Source organism: Corythoichthys intestinalis, chromosome 3, assembly GCF_030265065.1.
Source record: "Corythoichthys intestinalis isolate RoL2023-P3 chromosome 3, ASM3026506v1, whole genome shotgun sequence".
Taxonomy (NCBI): Eukaryota; Metazoa; Chordata; class Actinopteri; order Syngnathiformes; family Syngnathidae; genus Corythoichthys; species Corythoichthys intestinalis.
Genome location: NC_080397.1, coordinates 26362302 through 26381269, shown reverse-complemented (window position 1 = coordinate 26381269; position 18968 = coordinate 26362302). Strand labels below are relative to the sequence as shown.

General features: G+C 40.0%; 1 protein-coding gene across 2 annotated transcripts; it reads right to left on the bottom strand.

The window, feature by feature from the left end:
* Positions 1 to 4281: 4281 nt before the first annotated feature.
* On the bottom strand, positions 4282 to 16102 carry LOC130912863 (zinc finger protein OZF-like). Of its 2 annotated transcripts, XM_057830957.1 has the most exons (3): positions 15796 to 16102; positions 13479 to 13811; positions 4282 to 4510 (listed from the first exon to the last, which is right to left on the bottom strand). In XM_057830957.1, exons 1-3 carry the CDS (start codon positions 15971 to 15973, stop codon positions 4416 to 4418), a joined length of 606 nt encoding a protein of 201 aa, XP_057686940.1. In that variant the 5' UTR covers positions 15974 to 16102; the 3' UTR covers positions 4282 to 4415. The 2 variants fall into 2 exon arrangements, with proteins under 2 accessions (XP_057686940.1, XP_057686939.1); XM_057830956.1 differs by lacking the exon at positions 4282 to 4510 and having other exon boundaries at positions 12219 to 13811.
* Positions 16103 to 18968: the final 2866 nt, after the last annotated feature.

The window sequence follows — 18968 nt, the reverse complement described above, 5'->3', positions numbered from 1 at the left end:
AAAGATTATTTGAAAATAGAAAAAAATACTGTTTAAGTCATTTATTAAACAGTGACACCTTTTCTGTGCAACATTGCTGTAAAATATAAATCTACTGCAAATTGTGCCCCTGCACATATAGAGGAAACCAACCACGACCACTGATATCGCTTGGAGAGATAAAAAAATAAATAAAAAGTGCCGTAGGTGTCAGCAGTTGAGCTTGGAGTGGGGCAATGATAAAATTGGTGGGTCTTTTCTTCGTATATGAACTTTGTTGCTTGGTTTGAGCACTTCCGCTATCTGCTTCAGCAATTAAGATGTCAGACTTGCTCAGTCACAGTCTTCCTCACCTTAAAAACAACAAAATAAAACAAAAAATATTAGCTACTTCATAGCGTTGAGTTGAAATCCTGATTTTTTTTTTTTGTGTTGGAAGTATTGAATTTAAAAAAATATGAATTGAATGTATTGAAATTAAAAATTCAATAATTACCTATTTTTAATATGTAGGCTACATCAATAATTACCTATTTTTAATATGTAGGCTACATTCATTATCATGCACATCACTTTATATATCTTGGAACCTATTCAAACCATTTTTATAGCTTATTGTATCAAAATGACAGTAATAACAGTTTGTGTAGTAAACTAGATGGAAATTGGTTCTCAAATAAATCGGTAAATTCATGTGGGCTTGTTCGATATTCATTTTCATCCAGTTTAGGGTCCTGGTTTATTTTATATCATTCAACACCAAATGTCATCAAAATAATACATGTAAATTAAAAAGTCAATTACATTGCAAAACTTTCTTACCTCAAGTGATGAAAGCAAAGCTCACAAACTCCAGTGTCCACTACGTCACCAGCTCCCAGTGAAACTTATTTTTCTTAGACAATTCTTGCATACAGCAAAGTCCTTGTTCACCTTGCTTCCTTTCTTGTTGGTGTAAAATCTAAAGTGTGTCCCCATGTGTGATTTGTAGCAATATTTTTCTCATTTTTTTCCCTCCACCGTTCTCACGGAGCTTTTTTATTTTTTCAACCCACTTGGAGCTTCTCTTCTTCTCTAGACAACTTGTGCGCACTTTACCCTCACCGCCACTCCCGAGCGCCCCTAGTGGACCGCCAAGGAATTGCTCAACAAACATTGAGCAGTTTACAGCATCCATACTCCATTGTATGGCCAATATGTTAAATAAAAGTATCGATTCTTGGCGGGAGCATATCGATAACCCATCGGGTTGCAAAATATCGCGATATATCGCTGTATCGAGATAGTCACACTCTTAATATAAACACAAATAGTATGTCATTCTTTCTCATTGCAGATATTGATCGCAATAAAACTTTTGGACATGATTCCATTTTTTGTTTTATTTAAAACAATTGGTGCATGTGCAAACCAGATTAATAAATCACAAGTTATAAAATTATTGGAAAATTGTTAACGAAGGTGGAGCATAAATCAAGCCTTCCATCATCAAGGTAGAATGCAAGGTCTCGATTTACGTCCATCAACGCAAGTGTTGTTGTGAGGCACATGAAGTTGTTTCCCCTTGCCTAATAGTGTTTTCCACCTGTAAACAAACGAACAAAAAATGTGTAACACCTGCATTGAAGCAGTTAGGGCAAAAAACCTGTGTATGACTGAGTAGATGTGTTTGTTTTCCATTTCTTTATCATTGAAGCAAATTTAAAGCAAATGATGTTTCAGCTGTGACGCAACACACAAAATTGTAGTCAAATTGAACATAACTGTACCAGTTATTGCTTTGTGGTGGCACTGTCTAGGGTCCACATATACCTTCATGAACACAAAGGACACACCGAGGCCGTTGGCAATCTTACAAATACCTTTAGTGACGCCCTTACAAAATGGTGACTGATCTTACGTTTTATATAGCGTGCAATATGAAACGAAAATAAAAATAAATTTTTACAATAATCTGAATTTATTGGTAATATTGTCACTTTCAACCTTGTGCAATCAAAGAACAATCAATATCGTCAGCTACATCATGATTACTAAAATTTAACAGTGATTTCTGTTGTAATTGTATGTAGCACTTTTGGCAATTTCTATCATGTCTTTTGATGGCTGCACTTCATGGCACTTCAGCTCGCAATTCAGTTTGACTTGAAGGTAGTTCGTTAGTGTGTCCAATTATTAATTAAAAAGGTAAATTGATAAAAATTAACTTACCGATGCAATCATTGAGTCAGGGAACATCCCTTTTGCAAATTCTGAGAAGTGATAAGCAATAGTTGCAGGCAAATTGTGTTCGGCAACAAATTGGCAGAATAAAATCTCCGCTTTCGTCACTTTTCATTCTGCAGACTGCATCTTTATGACCAGTGTTAGTAATCTTACTTTAAAAACGTAATTAATTACAGTTACAAATTACTTCTCCCAAAAAGTAATTGAGTTACTTAGTTACCTGAATGCAAGAGTAATTAGTTACTTCTGTCTTCTGTCTACTTTCGACATGTGAAAGTTTTAAAACTGTTTTGTCATTTAAAGATAGATTCAAGTCACGATTTTGCCAATTTAGGAGTATTTTAGATAAAAAGTTAAGTAGGTTCGTTAGGAAGGTTCACTACAACAGAGCCTTTCTGAGAAGTCTACGGCTTTAAGATGGCGGCTGTTTACCAACGCCGGCAAGTGTATCATTTTGCATCTAGTTCATATACATGTGATAACTAGCGTAGCATTATTTGGCCGTAGTTTGTAGGCTGTCGGCTACAGTCAGGTATTATTGGAGCCACCGAGCCTAGCATCGTGTTTGCAACGGCGTCACAACTCCCTCTTTCCCACTCCCCTCTCTACGTGTCTCTGACTTTTCTCGCGTCATTCAACCAACGTAGTAACGCATAGTAACGCATTGTCTCGTTGCTGAAACGGTGACAAAATTCGGAGGAAAAAAAAAAGTAATGCACGAAAAACGTACAGATTTTGAACGTACAGCGTACACTTTTAAAAATCAGTGCTCACTTGTACAAATTACGCTGAAACCGTACAACTTGACAGGTATGCAAAATTCCCATATTCATGTACTGTATAAGGACACATTGAACTGGATGCTGCATAGATTTTCAGGTCCCTGATTGCCTTTCCATCCACTGCCATTATATCAATAAAATACAAAACTATTTTGATTGTGGCAACCTTTAGCCATTTCATCATGTTATCCTCCAATGTCGTGATGATGGCAGATTGATGCGGCATTTCCAAATTGTCTGTTCTGAGGGATTTTGATGAGTAATGCCACTCCAGCTCCAGCAACTGTTGTTTTGGTTAGAGAAAGTGCAAAACGGAAATTGCGAGCAGAAATGCGGAAGTGACTCGGAAACTTGTCAATTGCAGTCATGATTTCTTCAAGTAAATCAATTATTTCCATTGATGTAGTTCTTTTAGCTATGAAACCATACTGTCCTTCATTTATTATCTATCTCTCCAGAAACATTTCAAGCCTAAAATTGAAGTCTTCCAGAATTTTCGAAAACTGGGGCAATACAGAAATTGGTCTGTAATTGGAAAAATAATGCTTGTCATAATCTTTGAATAGGATTATTTTTGCGATGTTCTTTCCAGGAAAACAACCAGTTTGGAATGATAAATTAAATATATATAAGGGTTTTGCACTGTTTAAAATAACTCTTTTAACCGAATTCTTATTGACATTCGTGACATTCAGTGGACATATTTTACATTTAAGTACTGTATTTATCACTTCCTGTTCATTTTGTTGCTGAAAGGAAACAAGAACAGGGATTTTGCTTAATATTTGAGCAATGTTTGTGAGATCATAGGTCAGGAATCTGAGCAGCCTATTTTGGGCTTACATTTACAAAAAAAAAAAAAAAAAAAATTGTTGAATTTAGTCTTCATTTCATAATTCATATTCTATTTACAACATTCATCCATTTCATTTTTATTAAAAACAAATGATTTTAACAAAACGTTACTAACGCAGTTTTATTCATAAACTTTGGCGTGTGATCGGGGGGGCCATAACTGCCATATTTCTGTTGTTCATTTTATTTTTCTTAAAGGTATCAAGTTATAATACTGTATTTTTTCATAAATATATACAGTGGGGCAAATAAGTATTTAGTCAACAACCAATTGTGCAAGTTCTCCTACTTGAAAAGATTACAGAGGCCTGTAATTGTCAACATAGGTAAACCTCAACCATGAGAGACAGAATGTGGGGGAAAAAAACAGAAAATCCCATTGTTTGATTTTTGAAGAATTTATTTCCAAATTACAGTGGAAAATAAGTATTTGGTCACCTACAAACAAGCAAGATTTCTGGCTGTCAAAGAGGTCTAACTTCTTCTAACGAGGCTCCACTCGTTACCTGTATTAATGGCACCTGTTTTAACTTATTATCAGTATAAAAGACACCTGTCCACAACCTCAGTCAGTCACACTCCAAACTCCACTATGGCCGAGACCAAAGAGCTGTCGAAGGACACCAGAGACAAAATTGTAGACTTGCACCAGGCTGGGAAGACTGAATCTGCAATAGGTAAAACGCTTGGTGTTAAGAAATCAACTGTGGGAGCAATTATTAGAAAATGGAAGACATACAAGACCAGTGATAATCTCCCTCTATCTAACAAGCATAGGCGGATCTACTATTCAGGCAAAGTAGGCGATCGTCTTAGGCCCCCAACCAGTAGGGGGCCCCAACAAGCAAGGGCTTGGGCCACCGGAGCCAGCAGCACCCCCAACTATTCCTCATGTTTAATTATGTCAGCATACCAAACAAACAAATAAAACAAAAAAGAAAGCCATTTGAATGTTGCATTTATATTATCTCCCCCCCCACACACGCACTACAATGGACTGTTCCACGACGATGGACTGAGTATCAGTCGCTGAGCTTCATTTAGCGCCGTTTAGCTTTGCTTAGCTGTTTAGCATCGCTTAGCTCCGCTTAGATGTTCATTAGCTTCACTTAGCTCTCCCGCGTTATTCACGCTACTAAACCCGCTATTTTTACAGCTCACTTGCTACTTTGCACTTCGGCTATCGCTTATTTCGAACACATGAGCGAACGTGCTCTCCATGAGAGCCAAAGTGCAGTGAGGGAGAAGTTGAGAACAGGCCACTAATGCCTCTTTTAACTTTCTTCTTCTTCTTCACACCAAACATAAAATACACGACAGCACACCCTGTGGCGAAAAAATGCAGTACAGTTCCAATCAGTCATACAATAACACTCAACAGCTGGTTAACAGCGTTTGCTAACGAAACTTTTTTAAAAATCTATTCGTGACACCACAAGCAATGACGAAGAATGTTTTTTTAAACGGAGTGTAAAGCTTTCGGTTAGCGGTGTAGCGAACCTACCTCTGGTGAACATTTCAAAATAAAAGCTCGATGTTCGTCATATAAATAACGATTTCTGGAGTTTATCCCACATACTTCAGGATTAATATTATAATATGTTGAGTAAATACTATAGAATACAGATTCTACACTAAGAATAGCTTTCACATGGCACTTTTTATGACAAATATGATTGGCAATGAATCATTACTATAATTATTATAATATTATATACAGTAGTATACTATATAAGTTTTTAAGGGTGTAACGGTACATGTATTTGTATTGAACCGTTTCGGTATGTGGTGCTCGGTTCGGAACGGAGGCATACCGAACGAGTTTCTGACGTAATGTAACCCTTACTTTTCGAGGTTGTGAGTCGATCGGGTTACAGTTTCTTTGTGTAGATTATATTTACTCTGTCTTCTCTACTATAATGAGGACCAACACGGTAGGACAGTATAACCCAGAACAGTCAACGGCGCGACAACGTGGCCGCCACGAGAACGCAGTGAAACGCAGGCGTTAAAGTCAATCAGCCAATGCACACCAGTCGCAGTGCGGCCGGGTGTTAGACGCGTCCCAGAAGCGGCTCAACACGACACACGCGAAAAGAACAGCAGAGTTTATTATTTGACGCGAGACGTGACCCTCCTGCGTCAATACGACTACCGGTAGCTAGGATCGGGCAGACCGGAAGTCACTCGTGTAAAAATACAGTGGATCCGGTCGATTTTCAAACTAATATGCAATTGTAACACACTTTTTGAGTCCATCTGATCTCTTGAGTGGTAGATCGGGGCACAGTTGACTTATCTTTGTTGATTTACTGCTGTCTTCTCTGCTATAATAATAACCAACAGGGCCCCGTGTTCAATACAAAACCCTTCTACCACAACAAAACAAGTAGGAACTAATATTCACATAGGAACTAAAGTTATACAACATAAAATATACAATATGAATGAATACCACATCACATTTGTAAAATATAAACACGTAATAAAATAATAGCCCAATCAAATAAAAAATTGAAATGAGCTAAAACACCTGTAATTCAATAATAAGAATAATACACAGATCCTGCTTACACAATTAAATATTTTAATTTCTGTGTGGCCCTTTAACTTGAGAAAATCCAACAATAAAGCTTTTGAAAACCGTTCATAAGAGGAAAAAAATGATTCATTGAGGCATTTCATTTGTAAAATACATGTTAAAATCTTTGTCATTGGGATTGCTTTTCTCTTTAGCACAGGACTTCTTTTTTCTTCTCTCTTTCAGAAAGAAAGCTGACCAATACGCGGGGTATGAAAGGCAAATTGTTGTTGGATTGTCTTTAAATACCCGCTACTTTTTGAGCAGAATTCTAGCTTTGTGTAGGCTAATGTTCCTATTGTTGAAAGGTGTGTAATAAACAACTAGCACATTTATATTTTGCATTTTGTTTTCTTACTGTACCGAAAATGAACTGAACCGTGACCTCAAAACCGAGGTACGTACCGAACCGAGATTTTTGTGTACCGTTAAACCCCTAATAATAATAATAATGCTAGAATTTTTTTTCAAGAATTGTTTTGAATCATGTTGGAAAGGCAACGTCAGTGCTCTGAATCTGTTTACTTTCCATTCTTTTGCACTAGTAAATGCTATCAGCATTTAACCTCATTGTTTATTTGTGATTATTGTTATTTACATGATTATTTGTACTTTAATAAAGAATTTAAGTGTTCCAAAATGGTTTTGTTAATTAATAAGCGTCAACAAAAATTTCATTGCTAAATTAGTAAAAAAAAAAAAAAAGAAAATTATTAGATTAGTCGACTACTCGTAAAACTAGTCGGCTGACTAATCAGGAGAAAAATTGTCATTTAGGACAGCCTTAGTGTACTGGAACATATTTCCTCCACATCCTTCTCACCTTTTTAACCACTGACCCATGAAGAGGGCCCCTGGATATGTTCGCCTTAGGACACAAATTTCCCAAGTCGCCACTGATAACAACGGTGAGCAAAAATCCCAGAACCACACGGGGGGACCTAGAGAATGACCTACAGAGAGCTGGGACCACAGTAACAAAAGCTACTATCAGTAACACAATGCGCCGCCAGGGACTCAAATCCAGCACTGCCAGACGTGTACCCCTGCTGAAGCCAGTACACGTCCAGGCCCGTCTGCGGTTCGCTAGAGAGCATTTGGATGATCCAGAAGACTACTGGGAGAATGTGTTATGGTCAGATGAAACCAAAATAGAACTTTTTGGTAGAAAACACAGGTTCTCGTGTTTCGAGGAGAAAGAATACTGAATTGCATCCGAAGAACACCATACCCACTGTGAAGCATGGGGGTGGAAACATCATGCTTTGGGGCTGTTTTTCTGCAAAGGGACCAGGACGACTGATCTGTGTAAAGGAAAGAATGAATGGGGCCATGTATCGAGAGATTTTGAGTGAAACTCTCCTTCCATCAGCAAGGGCATTGAAGATGAGACGTGGCTGGGTCTTTCAGCATGACAATGATCCCAAACACACAGCCAGGGCAACAAAGGAGTGGCTTCGTAAGACGCATTTCAAGGTACTGGAGTGGCCTAGCCAGTCTCCAGATCTCAACCCCATGGAAAGTCCGTGTTGCCAATGACAGCCCTAAAACATCACTGCTCTAGAGAAGATCTGCATGGAGGAATGGGCCATAATACCAGCAACAGTGTGTGAAAAGCTTGTGAAGAGTTACAAAAAACGTTTGGCCTCCGTTATTGTCAACAAAGGGTACATAACAAAGTATTGAGATGAACTTTTGGTATTGACCAAATACTTATTTTCCACCATGATTTGCAAAAAAAAAAAAAAATCAAACAATGTGATTTTCTGTTTTTTTTTTTTTTCCACATTCCGTCTCTCATGGTTGAGGTTTACCCATGTTGACAATTACAGGCCTCTCTAATATTTTCAAGTGGGAGAACTTGCACAATTAGTGGTTGACTAAATACTTATTTGCCCCACTGTATATGTGGGACTGACACTTGTATACCAAGTGTAAGTATTGTGGCCAGTTTTTTTAATTACTAAAATAGTTGCTTGCCCTTAACCCGTTCACTCCCGTTGGGACAATGCGTTCTACAGCTTTTCAAAGAAATCGCAGTGGGTATATGAATGGAAGCAAATTTTATTTTATTTATTATTAATCATTTATTTTTTTTATTTTTTTTTTTTTATCTGTAGTGAAAGGGTTAAACGGTCAAAAGTTTGCCTGGCACAGCCAGAATATTCTCCCTGTATTTTTCAAACACTGTGAGAAATAGTCTGGGACCCAGCCCATTAACGGTCTCTCGAGCAAGGTACAAAATCAATCGTCCAATCAGATTCGTTTATTTGCGTGACGTGTTCTTAACGAGTAACATCACTCTTGCGCGCCGAAAGTCGTGTCTACAACAACACAGATGGCGAACGGGAGAGCCGAGAATATGTTCCAGTCCCCGGTAAAACCAGTTTTAAATTACCAAAAACACATCTGAACAAGTCATTGATAAGTCAACATGGCTTGCGCTAGTCATGTTGAATAAACTTCTCCATTCTCCGCTCACGCTAAATACTTGTCGCTTTAACAACGTCACGTCTGCCCGCCGCTGATTGGTCCACTCCGCTGTCTGTTTGCTGTGGCTTGCTCCGCCCTCGGAATTTGATCCGCCGGACGGTCGCCAGAATCAATCGCTGGAACAGCGGTAAGTCTGGTATACCAGGCAAGTCAAAAGTACCCTTTTTGACATAAAAGTAAATCCTATGAAAATCGGTTTTGATACGAGCTATTTCACTTCAACGTCAATGAAATTACGCACTCAGCTAGACTTAGACCACAACCATCAGAACAGGACAGGCATGAGGATGGTGGCCATATTGGAAAGGGCGTCACACACAATGATCTGGCTCGATAAATCTTTTGGTGAAGCTCACCAAGCAATCTTTTTTTCAAAATAAATAAATAAAAATCTGAAAATCTAAATTTTGTGACGAGCAAGCTTCCCAATGATATTAGCTTTTTGAAAATAGGATCAAGATAAAGTGAAGTCACATTTATTTATTTCACTAAATCATCACAAAGGTCTTCACAGAAAATGACCAGTTCACAAACAGAAAACATTCATCGACAGTCAAACAGAGACAGAATTACTTTATCATTAATAGATGTCCAATCCATTTGACGTCTGTATTCTAATATTTGTTCTTTTTTTGGGGTGGAGGGGCTGTGGAACGAACTTGCTGCCAGCACTCCCGGTTCAAATGGATTGGATGTCTACCCAAGTCAATGGCAATCAATGAGTAAAAACACTCATTTCACACATTTCCCCAAATATATTTTTCAAAAAAATATTTCTTTGGCTGCATCGATCATATACAGTGCCTTGCAAAAATATTCGGCCCCCTTGAACCTTGCAACCTTTCGCCACATTTCAGGCTTCAAACATAAAGATATGAAATGTAATTTTTTTGTCAAGAATCAACAACAAGTGGGACACAATCGTGAAGTGGAACAACATTTATTGGATAATTTAAACTTTTTTAACAAATAAAAAACTGAAAAGTGGGGCGTGCAATATTATTCGGCCCCTTTACTTTCAGTGCAGCAAACTCACTCCAGAAGTTCAGTGAGGATCTCTGAATGATCCAATGTTGTCCGAAATGACTGATGATGATAAATAGAATCCTACTGTGTGTAATCAAGTCTCCGTATAAATGCACCTGCTCTGTGATAGTCTCAGGGTTCTGTTTAAAGTGCAGAGAGCATTATGAAAACCAAGGAACACACCAGGCAGGTCCGAGATACTGTTGTGGAGAAGTTTAAAGCCGGATTTGGATACAAAAAGATTTCCCAAGCTTTAAACATCTCAAGGAGCACTGTGCAAGCCATCATATTGAAATGGAAGGAGCATCAGACCACTGCAAATCTACCAAGACCCGGCCGTCCTTCCAAACTTTCTTCTCAAAGAAGGAGAAAACTGATCAGAGATGCAGCCAAGAGGCCCATGATCACTCTGGATGAACTGCAGAGATCTACAACTGAGGTGGGAGAGTCTGTCCATAGGACAACAATCAGTCGTACACTGCACAAATCTGGCCTTTATGGAAGAGTGGCAAGAAGAAAGCCATTTCTCAAAGATATCCATAAAAAGTCTCGTTTAAAGTTTGCCACAAGCCACCTGGGAGCAGTGTCGTTAATAACGGCGTTACAATATAACGGCGTTACTAACGGCGTCATTTTTTTCAGTAGTGAGTAATCTAATTAATTACTTTTCTCATCTTGGCAACGCCGTTACCGTTACTGAGGACGGAAAGGCATGCGTTACTATGCGTTACTATATTGGTCAAAAAGTCTGAGGGAGACGGACTCACCGAGACGACAGAGCAGAGCAGGAGTTGGGAGGAGGCAAGAAAGTTGTGACGCCGAGCAAACGCGATGCTAGGTAGCTCCAATAATACATGTTGTAGCCGATAGCTTACAAACTACGCCCGCATGTTATGGTAGATATGGTAGACATGGTAGATATCACATGTACTGTATATAGATATATATAGATATAACTAGATGCAAAATGACAGACATGGCACTAAATGCGTTAGTAGACAGCCGCCATCTTAAAGCAGTAGACATTTTAGGACAGCTCTGTTGTAGAGAACCTTCCTAGCGAACCTAAGTAACTTTTTATCTAAAATACTTCTAAATCGGCAAAATCTTGACTTGAATCTATCTTTAAATGATGAAACAGTTTTAAAACTTTCATATGTCGAAAGTAGAGAGAAGGGAACTAATGCAATAATGGGAGCAATTTTAACAACTTTTACCAGTTGATTCAGGGTAAAGGGTAAATCAGGGTAAAGAATTGGGCTCGGGCCAATTGTAACAAAAACCTTCACAAAAAAACTTCACATAGTGTGGCCAAGGTTTTTTTTTTTTTTTTTTTTTTTTTTTTTGAGGGAAAAAAAAAAGTAATTATCACCAATTACTTTGCCAAGTAACTAATTACTCTTACATTCAGGTAATTGAGTTACTAACGCAATTACTTTTTGGGAGAAGTAATTTGTAACTATAATTAATTACTTTTTTTCAGTAAGATTAACAACACTGCCTGGGAGACACACCAAACATGTGGAAGAAGGTGCTCTGGTCAGATGAAACCAAAATTGAACTTTTTGGCCACAATGCAAAACGATATGTTTGGCGTAAAAGCAACACAGCTCATCACCCTGAACACACCATCCCCACTATCTAACATGGTGGTGGCAGCATCATGGTTTGGGCCTGCTTTTCTTTAGCAGGGACAGGGAAGATGGTTAAAATTGACGGGAAGATGGATGCAGCAAAATACAGGAACATTCTGGAAGAAAACCTGTTGGTATCTGCACAAGACCTGAGACTGGGACGGAGATTTATCTTCCAACAGGACAATGATCCAAAACATAAAGCCAAATCTACAATGGAATGGTTCAAAAATAAACGTATCCAGGTGTTAGAATGGCCAAGTCAAAGTCCAGACCTGAATCCAATCGAGAATCTGTGGAAAGAGCTGAAGACTGCTGTTCACAAACGCTCTCCATCCAACCTCACTGAGCTCGAGCTGTTTTGCAAGGAAGAATGGGCAAGAATGTCAGTCTCTCGATGTGCAAAACTGATAGAAACATACCCCAAGCGACTTGCAGCTGTAATTGGAGCAAAAGGTGGCGCTACAAAGTATTAACGCAAGGGGGCCGAATAATATTGCACGCCCCACTTTTCAGTTTTTTATTTGTTAAAAAAGTTTAAATTATCCAATAAATTTTGTTCCACTTCACGATTGTGTCCCACTTGTTGTTGATTCTTGACAAAAAATTAAAATTTTATATCTTTATGTTTGAAGCCTGAAATGTGGCGAAAGGTTGCAATGTTCAAGGGGGCCGAATACTTTTGCAAGGCACTGTAAGTAATCAATTGAGTCATCGGATAACAAACATTTAAAGCGTTGCTGAGCACAGCCTCAAACAGTAATAAAAAAGTTAAACAAATGCGGCCAACACTAAAACTACAACCTAATGGTAAATGGTGTTATACTTATTTAGCGCTTTTCCACCTTTCAAGGCGCTCAAAGCGCTTTACACTATCTATGTCAAATTGGAGCTGCAAAATATTGTCCCGCAGGCCGCAAATGGCCACCAGACCGAAAGTTTGAGATCCTTATTCGATATGAATGCAACAAAAACTTTATGAAAAAAAAATCTAATCCATTCACGAAAAGGTTAATAAATTCACCCGCAATCAATGGATCTGAACAACAAAAGGATTTTCCTCCAGCGTGTCTTTGCACATGTGTCTTTTCATATGTACTGTCATGTATTGCTTTAGGACGAATTTTTTGCTGCAAATGGGGCAGCTATAGGGTTTTTCTCCTGTGTGTATTCTCATGTGAAGTGTCAACGCTTGCTTTTGAGAGAGTAATTTACCGCAAATTGAGCAGCAAAAGGGTTTTTCTCCCGTGTGAGTTCTCATGTGCACCACCAGGGATTTTTTTAGGGCGAATGCTTTGCTACAAACTGAGCAATTAAAGGGTTTTTCTCCTGTGTGTGTTGTCATGTGCGCCACCAGGGATTTTTTAACGGTGAATGCTTTGCTACATACTGAGCAATTAAAAGGTTTTTCTCCAGTGTGTGTTATCATGTGCGATTGCAGACCTCCCTTTTGATAGAACGTTTTACCGCAAACGGAGCAACAAAAGGTTTTTCCTTTTGTGTGCCTTCTGCTGTGTACTTCCAAGTTTGATTTTTCAGTGAAGGTTTTAGAGCAAACCTGGCAACGAAAGCGTTTTTCTCCAGTGTGCGTCAACTTGTGTCTTGCCAAACTACCTTTATGCGAGAACGTTTTACTACAATCAGAGCAACTAAAGGGTTTTTCTCCCGTGTGTATTCTTGTGTGTTCTACCAACCTGGCTCTCCGGAAGAAAGCTTTACCGCAAACTGAGCAAGTGAAGGGTTTTTCTCCAGTGTGTCTTCTCATGTGTATTATCAATTCTGATTTGTAAGGAAAACGTTTACCGCAATGTGAGCAAGTTGGGTGTTTTTGCCAATTTTTTGGAGCGTCCCCGTTGGCAAGAGTTTTTTCCTTTTGAGAACACTTAGACTGTTTTTCATCACCTTTGCCATCTGCGCCGCTCTCCGAAGGTTCCTCCGTGTAATCGCTGTGTGACCGTGGAGCCGAGAGTTTTTCTTGTTGTGGTCCTCCAGGTTGGTCTCCACTTGAGCGTTCATCCTCATTGTTGTCCCTTTCTACAGACACACCGGACATAGACAACTTCCTGAAATGAGCCCTGTCCTCTTCCCTTTTAACATCTTCTTCTTTGATGGTAGGGGGTTCTGGAGCCTCCTCTTTTTTAATAACAATGGGGGGCGGTGGATGCTCCGAACTGGAGCCCCCCCACTGCGCCTGAGGGGGAAGCTTTTCCTGACCGCCAATTAGTTGCTGGACATCTACGGGACACATGCAAAACAACCCAGTACATTATCAGCAGTGGTGAACTGTGAGGACTCTGACTGGGCCTTCACAGTGATAAGCATCCAAAAGAGACACTGTCATAGCTAATGTTGCACCGACACCAGTTGCAGCAGATAGCAGATTCTTGACATTAGGACAGCAACAATTAATTATATCGATGACAAAAATTGTTGACAACAAATTTGATTATCGATTTTTGTCGGCAACTAATCACAAATTCATCGTCCGGGTTAGAGGTGCAAAAATTAATCGATTAATCGACAACTAATTGATTCGAAAATTATTTGACAACTATTTTGATAACCAATTAATCAGAGTCCGGCGGCTTGTCGCACATCCCCCCGCCGGGAGAGCGATACACTCGGCTTATTTCCCTCTTCATGTGCCCGGTGTTCTGTCAAATTTTCCAACCGATCAGAAATTGCAACTTTGTGTTGAAAATAGCCGCGAATACAGCGATTACAAAGTAAACACTACAACTTTCTTTAAATAAAGGACTACTTACGTTTGATCATGGATGGGCATGTAAAAAGCTCTCCTCGTACACATATTGTCATGTTAGTTGCATAACAACTGCAGCCGCCCTCCTATGAGTCTCTCGCTGTTTACGACTTCGCCGTGTAGTAAAGCATTATTTTGCCATATTCTTGTTAGCAATTTGGCAGCTACACGCTCCTCCGACGTCGGCCGGTTTGTCCGGCGGTCATTCTCCAGCTGCTTCCCCGCAAACGAGCCCTCTGCCCTCAGCAGGGGAATGACGAGCTCTAACTTGTTCGCCGCCGGGCGGGTTGCTGATCGGCGAAGACAATCGACAACCCAGTCGTCATGTGAAATGATGCGGGCTAGTTATGTGTGATTTTCCGCTTCGAAGACTTTGAAACATCACTCTGTTCAGGTTAGCATGTCGGCTAGCTGTCACGCCTTTTGTTTGTTTACATTCTCCGAAGCTGGGGAAGGGAAATTACATATGTCTGACTTAGGTGTCATAAAATATCGTTCGGGAGATGCGACAGTAAAGGTGAAGTCGACAGTTTTGACCATTATGGAGTAATTTTGCCATATCGTCCTGAATTAATACATTTTTATTATTTCATATTCCATTTAGCACAAGACTTTTATTTGTCATGACTATGCCATTTATTTAGCTATTGGGGAAAAATACTTGGATAAAAAGAATATCCTGTAAAAATATTGGCGAACAGAGACTAAAACAATGACATTTTGTGGCTCTCTTCGTTGCGTTTTCCTCGTTCTGAATGATTCCCCCTCAATGGGCTGAATAGTAAAACCGATGAGCCCATTCTCCCGCTGACGTCATCCACATGCTGGGGACGATAGAGCTCTATATTGGTAGGCGTGGCTAATTGGCAGATTAAAAGACTAATTTCTCATCATCTGTGCTTTGCTACACATGCATCTGCAGGTTCCATGAGAAAAACTAACAGGATTTAGCAAGGGTTATAGATATCAGAGCGCTTATTATACATATTCATTTTGACTTTTCTTTTTACAAATTTGAAAAAAAGATTCCATTAGGACCTTTTTTTTTCAAATTTTGGGATTCTCTGATAATTGTTTCATGTTGCAGGTATTTAAGGGTTAACCCTTTATTGCCAAATGTATTACATTTGATACACCTGAAATTTCATTATTTTGAGACTATTTCAGAATTTTGACATTTCTTTTTGAAAAAAAAAATATGGATGCAAGTCAACACATGCATCTGTAGGCTCCATGAGAAAAAAAAACAGGATTTAGCAAGGGTTATAGATATTAGAGCGCTTATTACAAATATTCATTTTGACTTTTTACAAATGTGAAAAAAATGTTTCAATAGGACCTTATTTTTCAAATTTTGGGATTCTCTGATAATTGCTTAATGTTGCAGGTATTTAAGGGTTAAGTACTCGTTTCATTATCCAACGTTAAACAATGAGTGAGCTTGTTGATGCTACAGACCTTCAAGTCGTACGACAACTTGACACTTGCAAACAGCTTGAAGTTGACGTCGGTGTCGCTCGCTCTCCTCTCTGGCTCTAGAAAGTTGCTCCTCGTACGATGCCATCGTTCTTTCAAACAGGCCGAAGATTTCATCGGCGGCCACAATGAGGCGTTCCCTCACCAACTCTTTCAACATTTTATCCTTGTAGACGGTTCAAAGACTCCGGAGATCAAATAAAAATGAACCTCGTCCCACGTTTTTGTCCAAACAAACGTGTGCGTTGCTATGCTAAATTCCGCATTGCACGAAATAAACTAACTTCCGCCTTTCTCTTCTTCTATGTTAATTATGGTAGTAGACAACCACGTCTACGGTTATAGCAACCCCGAAGAAGAAAAGGCAGAAGTTAGCGTCTTGTCTTGTCAGTCGGTCTACATTTTAAATAGCCAGTAGATAATATATTAATCTACCTTCAACTTCCAAGTCTTAGTACTGTAAATTGTCATATACGCAGTTTTATTCCCAATACCTCACAACTTGCTGCTACTCACTTATTCTCTTTATTCCCAATCTGTGTACACTGCAAACTGTTTTTTTTGTAGTTTTTTTTTTCTTCTTTTAAATATTAGCCTTATTGTACTTTTGCTTTTGTTTTATGTGGTGCACGTAATGTAACTTTAAAATTTATTTGAACATTGTACAATAACAATAAAAGCTTTTTATTCTATACATACGCCTCGGTAAAAAATAGGAACACTTTTTAATCAGAGTATAGCAACCTATCAGTCAAACTTCGAGGATTATTCATTTGGTCCATTCAGTAGCAGAGCCACCCTGTTAATCAGTAACTGTTAATCACTTTCAGCATCTTTGTTGTAATGAAATGAGACGTCCCCAAACAGGAATGGTTATTCCAGGTTGAGACCACTGATACACCCCCCTCACCTGTTGGTCTTGACTTTCTACTGCTGCAGTTTTTCATTTGGCTTAGATCACTGGTGTCAAACCAGTTCCACAAAGGGCCAAGTGAATGCTGGATTTTGTTCCAACCGATACTGCGCAAACAGTTTAACCAATGAATTTTCTGTTGAAACAAGCAGCACCTGACAAAGTTTAACTGATTTCCCATGTAAGAGATCAGATTGATCAAAAGGTGTCCTTTTCATTGGTTGGAAAGAAAACCTGCACCCACTTGGTCCTTTATGGAGTCAGTTTGACACCAGTGGCTTAGATCAGCATCTCTGTTGAAAGCATGGTGCGGTATCTGGACACTACAGATGTTGCACGAGTTGACCGATTCCTCCAGGACAGCAGCACATGAATACCTGCTATTGCAAGACCGTTTGCTGTGTCTTCCAGTGTTACCGGTTTGAAATGCGCAGCACCCTGACGCGATCCGCTCCCACCTCTCTGACCAGGCTGGGATGCGAACCCACACCGAGCTGCAAGACGCGCTCAATATCAACAGTGTAGGGACGCTAAACACTGCGCCATAAAGGCTCGAGCCGACGCTACAGCCGTTAGCGTCCCTACTTAAAGCCATCGGAGGGAAAGTTTTCCACACACGGACCTGCATGTACCTGTCACACCAGCACACTCTTAAGAATATTGAGGAGATTCCAGGAGACATGTATTTACTCCAGGAGAGCTGGGCAGGGCCATAGAAGGTCCCTAAACCCTCAGCAGGATCAGAATCTGCTTGTTTGTGCAAGGAGGAACAGGAGAGCACTGCCGGAGCCCTACAAAATGACCTCCAGCAGACCACTGGTGTGAATGTTTTTGACCAAACAATCAGAAACAGGCTCCATGAGAATGGCTTAAAGGCCCAACATCCTGTACTGAGCCCTATACTCACTGCCTAGCACTGTAGAGCTCAATTGCCCTTTTCCATAAACCACCTGAATTGGCAACGATGCCACTGGCGCCTTGTGCTCTTCACCGATGAGAGCAGTTTATACCTGAGCACATGCGGCAGACGCGAAAGGGTCCAGAAATGACGTGGTGAGAATTATGCTGTCTGCAACATCATTCAGCCTGACCGGTTTGGTGGTGGGTCTGTGATGGTCTGGGGAGGCATATCCCTGGAAGGAAAAACAGATATCTACAGGTTGGATAATGGTACCCTGACTGCTTCTGGGTATTGGGATGAAATCCCTGGATCCATTGTCGCTATGCTGATTCTGTGGGACCTGGGTTCCTCCCGGTCCACGACAATGCCCGTTCTCATGTGGCTAGAGTATGCGGGCAGTTCTTAGAGCAGACATGTCCAAAGTCCGGCCCGGGGGCCAAATGCGGGCCCTGGTCAAATTTCATCCAGCCCCCAGCCTCTGTCATAAAATCAATAACGTCTGGCCCACACACAGACTATTAATAAATTGGTCAGCAGTACTGCTACCATTATATGAAGGAGCTTACACACTAAATGCTGCTCATTTACCCACTAAAAGGCAGCAGCACTCTAAGCAACATTACCCCATGTGACCCTTAACTCCCAATTTTCTAAAATGGTGACAATCAACACAAAAAAGAAAGTTGGCTGCGACGGCCGACGCTTCAGGGATAGGTGAAAATTGGACTATTTCGTCACTAAAATTCGCAACAACTGCGTCTGCCTCATTTGCAAAGAGACAGTCGCTGTTTTTAAAGAGTTCAATTTGAGGCAATATTACCAAACAAGAGACGCTGACATGTAGGACAAGATTACAGGGAAGATATTAAAGCAACTTGAAGCTAGTATAATTTTACAGCAGCAGTATTTCGCAAGAACCCGAGAATCGAAAGAGAACGCCACAAAGGCTAGTTGCGAGATTGTTATTATTAATTTAAAAAAATAAATAAAGCATGTGACACACAGAATGGCTTGCTAAAATTTGCTTAAATATATTGTTCTACGTAAAGGACGTCAAGCAAGGTCGGCCCCCCCACATTTTTACCACACCAAATCACACCAATCACACCAAAAAGTTTGGACACCCCTGTCTTACAGGATGAGGGAATTGATACCATTGACTGGCCCCCACATTTATCTGACCTATACCCAATAGAACACCACTGGGACATTAAGTTTAGGTCCATCCAGTGCCGCCAGGTTGCACCGCAAACTGTGCAGGAGCCCAGCGATGCCCAGATCCATATCCGGAAGATCCCCCCGGACACCATGTGTCCTCTCATGAGGAGCATGCCCCGACGT

Excerpts from the sequence above, each read along its gene's own strand:
- LOC130912863 (XM_057830956.1), bottom strand. The coding sequence starts at position 15,973 with ATGTTGAAAGAGTTGGTGAGGGAACGCCTCATTGTGGCCGCCGATGAA. Across the intron at positions 13,812-15,795 it reads AGTTGTCGTACGACTTGAAG|ATGTCCAGCAACTAATTGGC; the intron begins GTCTGTAGCATC and ends TGTGTCCCGTAG.